At 43.4% G+C, this 13,131-nt stretch overlaps 1 protein-coding gene across 1 annotated transcript in view; it reads left to right on the top strand.

Moving 5' to 3' along the window:
* Window positions 1-13,131, top strand: part of LOC139415659 (transmembrane protein 117-like) — a 93,027-nt gene that overhangs the window by 3,022 nt on the left and 76,874 nt on the right. The window contains exon 2 of the mRNA XM_071163778.1: window positions 69-375. Coding sequence (XP_071019879.1) covers window positions 69-375 — 307 coding nt within the window. The remainder of the gene's footprint in view (window positions 1-68; window positions 376-13,131) is intronic.

Genomic DNA, 13,131 nt, shown 5'->3' with positions numbered 1-13,131 from the left:
CTCTGTAATATTTCCACTGTAATCTGTTGCAGATTTCACTCAGGCAACAATATTCTCTCCCTCTTCAGGTGGACTGTGGCTTGGGGTCCTTCAAAATGGATATAGATCCCTGTTTGCGGTACTATTTCCAGCACCCCTGGTCTCGTCTGTTTGTGGCCTACCTCGTCACTTTCTGCAACTTCCTTATCTTTGCTGAGGACCCTGTCTCCCACAGCCAGACAGAGGCTCACATGATCGTGGTGGGAAACTGCTTCTCCTTCATAGTGAACAAGTACCCTGGTGGAGGATGGAGCGTCCTCAAAGTCATCTCGTGGCTGATGGCCATTGTCACCGGAATGTTTGCCGGGAAGTTCATATTCCACCGCAGGCTCTTTGGTAAGTCAGTCAATTTAATGTATTTATAAAACCCTTTTTACATCGGCAGATGTCACAAAGTGCTTATACAGAACCCAGAGAGCAAGCAATGCAGATGTAGAGCCACGATGGCTAGGAAAATCTCCCAAGAAAGCCAGGAACCTAGGAAGAAACCTAGAGAGGAACCATGCTCTGAAGGGTGGCCCCCTTCTGGCGAGCCATAAGGAGGAATACAGCCCTACAAAGACAACTGAAAAGTATTTTGTCATGTTAGGGTAATGGTTAGAGTGGCAAAGAAAATCACGTGATATGCTAAACACTGACACACACACACACACACACACACACACACACAGAGCATAAACAGGATATGAAGGGATCATGACTCTATTCCATGTGCTGCTCTCTATAAATATTGAATGTTGCAGTCTTCACTTAGGCCAGGAAAGAGAACATGTCTTGAGTGCTATTATGTTTCCTCTATGCGGAAGAATAGGTATCTGATAATGTACCTACTCTGTCCTTGCACATCTTTCAAGCCTTAATCTATTGAATTACCCTATGAATTACCTGGAGGATTCCACCATTTACTTTTAGACTAAAACTAAATGTCAGAGTTTGAAGCCACTTAGCCGTTTCCCTCCTACACAAAAGCAAGCATCTTAAATGCATTTACAGCACTATAGTTGCATTGATCTTTCATAATTGCTAGAATTCAATTCAATTCTTCAATCGGCACTCAGCTTGTCTTTCCTTTGAAAGTCATGTCAAGCCTAGCTGCTTGTCTGGTTCCCACCCTCAGATTCAGCACCATTATGGCGCAGCAGTCTAAGTCACTGCATCTCATTGCAAGAGGCATCACTACAGTCCCTGGTCGAATCCAGGCTGTTTCACATCCGGTTGTGATTGGGAGTCCCATAGAGCAGCGCACAATTGTCTCAGTGTCGTCTGGGTTTGGCCGGGGTAGGCTTTCATTGTAAATAAGAATTTGTTGCCTAGTTAAATAAAGGTAAAAAAAAAATGAGGGCAGTCTATTCAGATCAGAGTTTTACAGTTAAAGCCCAGAGCTTTAGGGCACATAGCGGGAAAAGAGAGCAGAGTAGACCTCCCATCTCTCTCTCTCTCTCTGGAGCTGGAGCCAGGTAGGGCCAATGCACTTCACAGGCCGCAGGGCACAGAGTGCAGGAGGAACAGATGGTGTGTGTGTGTGCATCTGTGTGTGTGTGTGGGCTTGAGTGATTGAGTGAGTGTGAGATGGGGAGAAGTGGGGTGAGATGGTGAGCGATAGACAACATTTTTGCAATGGCATTATGTAATACCCAAAAATGAGAGATGAGCAGAATATAGAGCACTCTATAGAGTACTCTGCAGCTCCTCTTCTCTCCTTTACTACCTACACTACAACATGGTAGGCACGCGCACTTAGTTAATTACAAGTACAGTAATGTCTCATTTATGAAGAATTCTTATGAGAAATTCACAGTGTATTTATAATTGTAATGAGAGTCATTTGTCCAATAAATGCCAATCCTTTTATCTGGTCACTGATATTTCAACTTATTCTTTGTTTATTTGTTTTATTTTTCCAAATGAAAGCACTTGTCTTTCCTGCGTAATAGATTAAGTTATTCATGCTGCTATTTCCATTTGTGTTCAACTATGTACCAGACAATGTGTTGCTTGCTGACGCATTCCGCTGCATCATTTATCATTTATCATGGCCTAGAAAAAAAATCTGAATATCACAACCACTAATTTTACGTTGAATTACACCAACTCATCCCACTGGCGATGTTGCTTTTTCACAGAGAACTGTACGCAATACACAATTTACCGTGTTTTTGTTAGCAATAACGTTGGCTGCTACCTAGTGGAATGAGTGGGGGTGGATGGAGATCACAGTGGGTTTGTTTTTTATTCTCCGGTAGCACAGCCAGCCACTTATCAGTTTCTCTCAAAGGTGATGGATGGTTCATGACAGACTATGTGGGTTAAGACTACCCAGCCACTAAAGGCTATATGCTCTCCCATTGAGTGGCATGTCTTCTGGTCATTCAGTGAGAGCCTGTCTGTTTCTGTGCCTTTGTTATTACAACAAGGACATGGGGAATTTGATTTGTATGCCCATGTGAGGTTGTATTGTATTCTATTTTGTATACTGTGTTTTCTGTGTTGTAAACCAGTAGGCATACAGTACATACAGCATACCTTTTTCCTTTCCTCCCTGATCCAGCACAGCACTCAGTATTTCATGCTTACAGCCTTCATTGTAAAGCAAAACGCCTTTTCATCAAGGTAATGCAATGGCATCTGCTTCTCATTCCATGTTGTGCTGCACCAGTTTCAGATTAACATAATGTATGCACCTTTGTTTCCTGTGCATTTTCCAAGACTTGTATTCTCAGTGAATGTTTAGCTTCCTAACAGGAGTAGGTATCACATTGACCATCTTTGATTCAGTACTATAAACACAGGGCTTCTTTGCTTTGAGTCATCACGGTGGATTTTCCAGCTCACACAGCCGCTCAGAATAGTATAAACCCGTTTGAGAAAAGACTGAAATGGGAGACCCAGTTTTTTTGGGAGACTTTGATGGTTAAAGATATTTTGAAGTTAACATCAATGCCCTGCTGTGAATGTGTGACTATTGCCTATGGTTGTTCCATTGTTAAAGCGCTCTCCAATGCTCCTCCTGCCTGATCCTGATCCTTGACTGTAGCTGTATCCTCAGAGATACCATCTGGACTCTGTCACATGTTGTTACAGTAGTGCATTATGGGTACGATGGCCCTGTGCTGTGGTGGCCAAAGGTCAGAGTTTGCTTGAGCGTGTGGGTTTAAGTGTGTGTGTGTGTGTTTTACTTTGCATACGTGTGTGTGTGTGTGCGTGCCTGTGTGTGTGTGTACATCTGGAACCTCAGTGTTGTTTCTTCTGTTTAATACACAGCAACAATTCAGTTTAGACCTCCCTTTGTTAGTTGTCACTCGGAGGCTGGCCTTTCACAGTAAATAATATATTGTATTGTTGTCACGCCCTGACCTTAGAGAGCTGTTTTATTTCTCTATTTGGTTAGGTCAGGGTGTGATTTGGGGTGGGCATTCTATGTTGTCTATTTCTTTGTTTTTGGCCGACTATGGTTCCCAATCAGAGGCAGCTGTCTATCGTTGTCTCTGATTGGGGATCATACTTAGGCAGCCCTTTTCCCCACTTTCTGTGGTGGGATCTTGTTTTTGTTAGTTGCTGGTTTAGCGCTCCATTACTTTATGTGTCGTTTATATTTCTTGTTTTTTTTGGTTTGTTCATTTAATAAATTCAAAATGTACGCCTACCACGCTGCGCCTTGGTCTCATTCCGACGACAGCCGTAACAATTGTACTAGTGCCAGGATTCAAATATTTAAGACATGGACCAGCAGGCCGGCTGCTGTGTTGAGACGGATGGGTTGTAATGTAATATTGATGTTTGTAGCAGAGATTTGAGCAGAGGGGAATCGGCCACTATCTTAGACAGTAACTCTTTCTTACATTGGCATGTTGTTGTTTTAGAGTGAATGGGTTTTTTATGTTTTGCTGTTTGATGCACTTTCCATCAAACAGCATTAAATATGCTGTAATAAATATGCATTAAATACGCACTAAATACGCTATATTTAGCAGAATCTTAAATGTGTTCATGATCTATTGTGTCCAGGATCAATTGTAAACAGTGAAGTTGTTTATCCACAAGACTGGTTTACACTCAAAACATTAATACAGTAAGTAACCTCCTTTCTTGTCTTGTATTCAGACAATGAAAGGTGTTTTATTATTTTTTTTATTCATGAAGTAAACTAACTCTAAACATCTTTCTGCTTTGAATGAAAGATAACGGTCCAGGTGTTTGCAAAATCCAGGGAGAGAGAGAGATTGAGTGTGAGAGAGGACAAACAATAAATTGGGCAAAGGAAATTGCTTGTTTACTTAAGATTAACGAAGTCTTTGGTACATACTGTAGCTCTTACGACTGGGGAAATTATTTAGCAAACCTCTCTGACAGTAATCCGATGTGGCTGTTGAAACAGCCCCAGCTAGACACTGGAACAGCTGCTTTCCATCTCCCATTGGAGGGAGGGAGGCAAGGAGGGAGGGAGGGATTCTCACTCTTACAAGTACGTCTGCCTTTCTGTTTTATTGGGGAGACTTGTAGTTACCATGGGTGCAACTCTGGGGAACCCGGCAATGTTGTCAGGGTAATTCCAATGTTGAGTGTGACGCCTTGGCCACGGTAACACAGCTGGCGATATAATGACATGGAGCAGGGCTCTTTCCTCTCCTATCCAGCCCATCTAGGTTTGTCAGAGGGAAGCAAGTCGTCTGTTCTAGGGTCCCTAAGGAGGGCAGGAACTGTTGTTCAAATCATCAAATCAAATTTATTTATATAGCCCTTCTTACATCAGCTGATATCTCAAAGTGCTGTACGGAAACCCAGCCGAAAAACCCCAAACAGCAAGCAATGCAGGTGTAGAAGCACGGTGGCTAGGAAAAACTCCCTAGAAAGGCCAAAACCTAGGAAGAAACCTAGAGAGGAACCAGGCTATAAGGGGTGGCCAGTCCTCTTCTGTGCCGGGTGGAGATTATAACAGAACATGGCCAAGATGTTCAAATGTTCATAAATGACCAACATGGTCAAATAATAATAATCACAGTAGTTGTCGAGGGGGCAGCAAGTCAGCACCTCAGGAGTAAATGTCAGTTGGCTTTTCATAGCCGATCATTAAGAGTATCTCTACCGCTCCTGCTGTCTCTAGAGAGTTGAAAACAGCAGGTCTGGGACAGGTAGCACGTCCAGTGAACAGGTCAGGGTTCCATAGCCGCAGACAGAACAGTTGAAACTGAAGCAGCAGCACGTCCAGGTGGACTGTGGAGAATTAGAGAGAGCATACTTAAATTCACACAGGATACCGGATAAGACCGGAGAAGTACTCCAGATATAACAAACTGACCCTAGACCCCCGACACATAAACTACTGCAGCATAAATACTGGAGGCTGAGACCGGAGGGGTCAGGAGACACTGTGGCCCCATCCGATGATACCCCCGGACAGGTCAAACAGGAATGATATAACCCCACCCACTTTGCCAAAGCACAGCCCCCACACCACTAGAGGGATATTTTCAACCACCAACTTACCATCCTGAGACAAGGCCGAGTATAGCCCACAAAGATCTCCGCCACAGGGGGGGGCGCCAACCCAGACAGGAAGATCACGTCAGTGACTCAACCCACTCAAGTGACGCACCCCTCCTAGGGACGGCATGAAAGAGCACCAGTAAGCCAGTGACTCAGCCCCTGTAATAGGGTTAGAGGCAGAGAATCCCAGTGGAGAGAGGGGAACCGGCCAGGCAGAGGCAGCAAAGGCTCCAGAGCCTTTCCGTTCACCTTCACACTCCTGGGCCAGACCTAACTCAATCATATGACCCACTGAAGAGAGGAGTCTTCAGTAAAGACTTAAAGGTTGAGACCGAGTCTGCGTCTCTCACATGGGTAGGCAGACCATTCCATAAAAATTGAGCTCTATAGGAGAAAGCCCTGCCTCCAGCTGTTTGCTTAGAAATTCTAGGGACAATTAGGAGGCCTGCGTCTTGTGACCGTAGCGTACGTGTAGGTATGTACGGCAGGACCAAATCAGAAAGATAGGTAGGAGCAAGCCCATGTAATGCTTTGTGGGTTAGCTGTAAAACAGCCCTTGCCTTAACAGGAAGCCAGTGTAGGGAGGCTAGCACTGGAGTAATATGATCAAATTATTTGGTTCTAGTCAGGATTCTAGCAGCCGTATTTAGCACTAACTGAAGTTTATTTAGTGCTTTAGCCGGAAAGTAAAGCATTGCAGTAGTCTAACCTAGAAGTAACAAAAGCATGGATTAATTTTTCTGCATAATTTTTGGACAAAGTTTCTGATTTCTGCAATGTTACGTAGATGGAAAAAAGCTGTCCTTGAAACAGTCTTGATATGTTCGTCAAAAGAGAGATTAGGGTCCAGAGTAACGCTGAGGTCCTTCACAGTTTTATTTGAGACGACTGTACAACCATCAAGATTAATTGTCAGTTTCAACAGAAGATCTCTTTGTTTCTTGGGACCTAAAACAAGCATCTCTGTTTTGTCCGAGTTTTGCAGCCATCCACTTCCTTATGTCTGAAACGCAGGCTTCTAGCGAGGGCAATTTTGGGGCTTCACCATGTTTAATTGAAATGTACAGCTGTGTGTCATCCGCATAGCAGTGAAAGTTAAAATTATGTTTTCCAATGACATCCCCAAGAGGTAAATAATAGTGGTCCTAAAACTGAACCTTTAGGAACACCGACAAACTGATATCTTTCCGACAGATAAGATCTAAACCAGGCCAGAACTTGTCTGTGTAGACCAATTTGGCGTTCCAATCTCTCCAAAAGAATGTGGTGATCGATGGTATCAAAAGCAGCACTAAGGTCTAGGAGCACGAAGACAGAGCCTCGGTCTGATGCCATTAAAAGGTAATTTACCACCTTCACAAGTGCAGTCTCAGTGCTATGATGGGGTCTAAAACCAGACTGAAGCATTTCGTATACATTGTTTGTCTTCAGGAAGGCAGTGAGTTGCTGCGCAATAGCTTTTTCTAAATGTTTTGAGAGGAATGGAAGATTCGATATATGCCGATAGATTTTTATATTTTCAAGGTTTGGCTTTTTCAAGAGAGGCTTTATTACTGCCACTTTTAGTGAGTTTGGTTCACATCTGGTGGATAGAGAGCTGTTTATTATGTTCAACATAGGCGGGCCAAGCACAGGAAGCAGCTCTTTTAGTAGTTTAGTTGGAATAGGGTCCAGTATGCAGCTTGAAGGTTTAGAGGCCATGATTATTTTCATCATTGTGTCAAGAGATATAGTACTAAAACACTTGAGCGTCTCTCTTGATCCTAGGTCCTGGCAGAGTTGTGCAGACTCAGGACAACTGAGATTTGGAGGAATACGCAGATTTAAAGAGGAGTCCGTAATTTGCTTTCTAATGATCATGATCTTTTCCTCAAAGAAGTTCATGAATTTACTACTGCTGAAGTGAAAGCCATCCTTACTTTGGGAATGCTGCTTTTTAGTTAGCTTTGCGACAGTATCAAAAATAAATTTAGGATTGTTCTTATTTTCCTCAATTAAGTTGGAAATAGGATGATCAGGCAGCAGTGAGGGCTCTTCGATGCTGCACGGTACTGTCTTTTCAAGCTTGGGTATTTTCGGTATACCAGGGAGCTAGTTTCTTATGACATGTTTTTAGTTTTTAGGGGTGCAACTGCATCTAGGGTATTGCGCAAGGTTAAATTGAGTTCCTCAGTTAGGTGGTTAACTGATTTTTGTCCTCTGACGTCCTTGGGTAGGCAGAGGGAGTCTGGAAGGGCATCAAGGAATCTTTGTGTTGTCTGAGAATTTATAGCACGACTTTTGATGCTCCTTGGTTGGGGTCTGAGCAGATTATTTGTTGCGATTGCAAACGTAATAAAATGGTGGTCCAATAGTCCAGGATTATGAGGAAAAACATTAAGATCCACAACATTTATTCCATGGGACAAAACTAGGTCCAGAGTATGACTGTGACAGTGAGTAGGTCCAGAGACATGTTGGACTAAACCCACTGAGTCGATGATGGCTCCGAAAGCCTTTTGGAGTGGGTCTGTGGACTTTTCCATGTGAATATTAAAATCACAAAAAAAATATTATCTGCTATGACTACAAGGTCCGATAGGAATTCAGGGAACTCAGTGAGGAACGCTGTATATGGCCCAGGAGTCCTGTAAACAGTAGCTATAAAAAGTGATTGAGTAGGCTGAATAGATTTCATGACTAGAAGCTCAAAAGACGAAAACGTCATTTATTTTTTTGTAAATTGAAATTTGCTATCGTAAATGTTAGCAACACCTCCGCCTTTGTGGGATGCACTGAAGATATGGTCACTAGTGTAACCAGGAGGTGAGGCCTCATTTAACACAGTAAATTCATCAGGCTTAAGCCATGTTTCAGTCAGGCCAATCACATCAAGATTATGATCAGTGATTAGTTCATTGACTATAACTGCCTTTGAAGTGAGGGATCTAACATTAACCTCTTTGATCTCTAGGGGCGCTATTTCATTTTTGGATAAAAAACGTTCCCGTTTTAAGCGCGATATTTTGTCACGAAAAGATGCTCGACTATGCATATTCTTGACAGTTTTTGAAAGAAAACACTCTGAAGTTTCAGAATCTGCAAAGATATTGTCTGTAAGTGCCCCAGAACTCATTCTACAGGCGAAACCAAGATGATGCGTCAACCAGGAAATGAGCAGAATTTCTGAAGCTCTGTTTTCCATTGTCTCCTTATATGGCTGTGATTGCGCAAGGAATGAGCCTACACTTTCTGTAGTTCCCCCAAAGTGTTAGCAGCATTGTGACGTATTTGTAGGCATATCATTGGAAGATTGACCATAAGAGACTACATTTTCCAAGTGTCCGCCTGGTGTCCCTGCGTCGAAATTGGAGCGTAAAGCCAGGTGCAATTATTTTTCCATTTGAGAGCAAGGAGAAACCAGGCTTCCACGAAGGATATATCATTGAAGAGATATGTGGAAAAACACCTTGAGGATTGATTCTAAACCACGTTTGCCATGTTTCAGTCGATATTATGGAGTTAATTTGGAAAAAAGTTGAATTTTCGTTTTTTTTTTTTTTTTTTTTTTTTTTTTGGTAGCCAAATGTGATGTACAAAACGGAGCTATTTCTAATACACAAAGAATCTTTTTGGAAAAACTGAGCATCTGCTATCTAACTGAGAGTCTCCTCATTTAAAACATCAGAAGTTCTTCAAAGGTAAGTTATTTTATTTGAAGGCTTTACTTGTTTTTGTGATAGTTGCCTGCTAAATGCTAACGCTAATGCTAACGCTAAATGCTACGCTAGCTAGCTACTGTTACACAAATGATTGTTTTCCTATGGTTGAAAAGCATATTTTGAAAATCTGAGATGACAGTGTTGTTAACAAAAGGCTAAGCTTGAGAGCTAGCATATTTATTTCATTTCATTTGCGATTTTCATGAATAGTTAACGTTGCGTTATGGTAATGAGCTTAGGAATCCCGGATCCGGGTTTGGTCGTCGCAACAGGTTTTAAGTAGCCCTATTTGGAGATGTGAGGTATCACAATCTCTTTCAATAATGGCAGGAATGGAGGAGGTCTTTATACTAGTGAGATTGCTAAGGCGAACACCGCCATGTTTAGTTTTGCCCAACCTAGGTCGAGGCACTGACACGGTCTCAATGGTGATAGCTGAGCTGACTACACTGACTGTGCTAGTGGCAGACTCCACTAAGCTGGCAGGCTGGCTAACAGCCTGGCCTGCACCCTATTTCATTGTGGAGCTAGAGGAGTTAGACAGGGCTCTATGTTGGTAGATAAGATGAGAGCACCCCTCCAGCTAGGATGGAGTCCGTCACTCCTCAGCAGGCCAGGCTTGGTCCTGTTTGTGGGTGAGTCCCAGAAAGAGGGCCAATTATCTACAAATTCTATCTTTTGGCAGGGGCAGAAAACAGTTTTCAACCAGCAATTGAGTTGTGGGACTCTGCTGTAGAGCTCATCACTCCCCCTAACTGGAAGGGGGCCAGAGACAATTACTCGATGCCGACACATCTTTCTAGCTGATTTACACGCTGAAGCTATGTTGCGCTTGGTGACCTCTGACTGTTTCATCCTAACATCGTTGGTGCCGACATGGATAACAATATCTCTATACTCTCTACACTCGCCAGTTTTAGCTTTAGCCAGCACCATCTTCAGATTAGCCTTAACGTCGGCTGCCCTGCCCCCTGGTAAACAGTGTATGATCGCTGGATGATTCTTTTTAAGTCTAATACTGCGGGTAATGGAGTCGCCAATGACCTAGCGTTTTCAATTTGTCAGAGCTAATGGTGGGAGGCTTCGGCGTCTCAGACCCCCAAGAGAAGGCTCGGCCTCAGACTCAATGCTTAATGGGGAAAACCGGTTGAAAGGTTCTGTCGGCTGAATGAGCGACACCGGTTGAGCATTCCTACAGCATTTCCCTCCAGAAGCCATGAGAAAGTTGTCCGGCTGCGAGGACCCTGCGAGGAGATTTATACTACTATATGTACTTACTGGTGGCAAAGACGCTGTTTCATCCTTTCCTACACTGAAATTACCCTTGCCTAACAATTGCGTCTGAAGCTGGGCTTGCAGCACAGCTATCCTCGCCGTAAGGCGACTGTTCCCCTGTATATTATGAGTACAGCGACTGCAATTTAGATGGCATCATGTTAATGTTACTACTTAGCTTCGGCTGTTGGAGGTCCTGACGAACCACGTCCAGATAAAGCATCCGGAGGGGAAAAGTTGAAAGAAAAAAAGTGGAGTGAGGGAAAAACTAAAATATAAACGGAAACTAAAAAGAAAAAAACGTAAAGTTGTCAGGTAGCAAAGTAAGGTTGGCAACAAAGCTACAGTAACACGTAAAACTTTTATGTGTGTGAGTGGACTAACAACCACTTTGATGGTGCAATACCCCAAAACAGGACACCCAGTTAAAGACCCAACAGCATGTAAATTAATTGGGTTATTTTTTTTTGCCCAGTAAGTTAACTGAGAACACATTCTTTTTTACAGCAATGACCTGGGGAATAGTTCCAGGGGATGAATGAGCCAATTGTAAACTGGCGATGATTAGGTGACTATGATGGTATGAAGGCCAGATTGGGAATTTAGCCAGGACACCAGGGTTAACACCCCTACTCTTACAATAAGTGCAATATGACCTTTAGTGACCACAGACTGTCAGGACACCCGTTTAACGTCCCATCTAAAAGACGGCACACGGCAATGTGCCCAATCACTTCCCTGGGGCATTGGGATATATATTTTTGAGACCATAGGAAAGGGTGCCTCCTACTGGCCCTCCAATACCACTTCCAGCAGCATCTGGTCTCCCATCCAGGGACTGACTAGGACCAACCCTGTCTTAGCTTCAGAAGCAGGCCAGCAGTGAGATAGAGGGTGGTATGCTGCTGGCAATATATAATGTGTGGTATAGAAAAGGAGAAGGTGTAACACATGGAGGGTTGGCTATCTGAAGGCTGTATGTATCAATACAGATATCCTCAAGTAAAGTGATCAAATGTTGTTTTTTAAAAGCTCTATTTGATCTCATTATGCCTAGATTGATTTGACTAATTTTTCCATGTCCAGCTCGGCGCCCTGTCACTGCCAGTAAAATATTTGATCAGTTGGTGTTTCTATCCCCCTGGAAGACTGTGGCAATAACAGTCTGTAAATACAGCAGGTTATTCTGTATTCGTGCAGCTCTGATATTTTTATTTTAAATGTATTTAATATAACCTTTATTTAACTAGGCAAGTCAGTTAAGAACAAATTCTTATTTATAATGGCGGCATAGGAACAGTGGGTTAACTGCCTTGTTCAGGGGCAGAACGATTCTTGTCAGCTCGGGGATTCACTCTAGCAGTTACTGGCCCAACGCCCTAACTAGGCTACCTGCCGCCCCATATTAAAGGATATTGTTGTCCCCCAACTACAGAATTACTATTTCTATTTACTGTTTCATCTTGAAGATGTTACATTCTAGCAAGGGCCCCAATTTGAACGTCTGTTTTCTGGAATATAATATTTTCAAAGTGTTTTGACACTAATATATACAGTGAGGGGAAAAGTATTTGGTCCCCTGCTAATTTTGCACTTCGTGCTCCTAATCTCAGTTCGTTACCTGTAAAAAAGACACCTGTCCACAGAAGCAATCAGATTCCAAACTCTCCACCATGGCCAAGACCAAAGAGCTCTCCAAGGATGTCAGGGACAAGATTGTAGACCTACACAAGGCTGGAATGGGCTACAAGACCATCGCCAAGCAGCTTGGTGAGAACGTGACAACAGTTGATGCGATTATTCGCAAATGGAAGAAACACAAAAGAACTGTCAATCTGCCTCGGCCTGGGGCTCCATGCAAGATCTCACTTCGTGGAGTTGCAATGATCATGAGAACGGTGAGGAATCATTCCAGAACTACATGGGAGGATCTTGTCAATGATCTCAAGGCAGCTGGGACAATAGTCACCAAGAAAACAATTGGTAACACACTACGCCATGAAGGACTGAAATCCTGCAGCGCCCGCAAGGTCCCCCTGCTCAAGAAAGCACATATACATGCCCGTCTGAAGTTTGCCAATGAACATCTGAATGATTCAGAGGACAACTGGGTGAAAGTGATGTGGTCTGATGAGACCAAAATGGAGCTCTTTGGCATCAACTCAACTCGCCATGTTTGGAGGAGGAGGAATGCTGCCTATGACCCTAAGAACACCATCCCCACCGTCAAACATGAAGGTGGAAACATTATGCTTTGGGGGTGTTTTTATGCTAAGGGTACAGGACAGCTACACCACATCAAAGGGACGATGGACGGGGACATGTACTGTTAAATCTTGGGTGAGAACCTCCTTCCCTCAGCCAGGGCATTGAAAATGGGTCGTGGATGGGTATTCCAGTATGACAATGACCCAAAACACACGGCCAAGGCAACAAAGGAGTGGCTCAAGAAGAAGCACATTAAGGTCCTGGAGTGGCCTAGCCAGTCTCCAGACCTTAATCCCGTAGAAAATCTGTGGAGGGAGCTGAAGGTTCGAGTTGCCAAACATCAGCCTCGAAACCTTAATGACTTGGAGAAGATCTTCAGAGAGGAGTGGGACAAAATCCCTCCTGAGATGTGTGCAAACCTGGT

Source organism: Oncorhynchus clarkii, chromosome 1 (assembly GCF_045791955.1).
Source record: "Oncorhynchus clarkii lewisi isolate Uvic-CL-2024 chromosome 1, UVic_Ocla_1.0, whole genome shotgun sequence".
Classification (NCBI taxonomy): Eukaryota; Metazoa; Chordata; class Actinopteri; order Salmoniformes; family Salmonidae; genus Oncorhynchus; species Oncorhynchus clarkii.
Note: the sequence above shows the minus strand (reverse complement) of the source record. Positions and strands in the feature narration are given on the sequence as shown.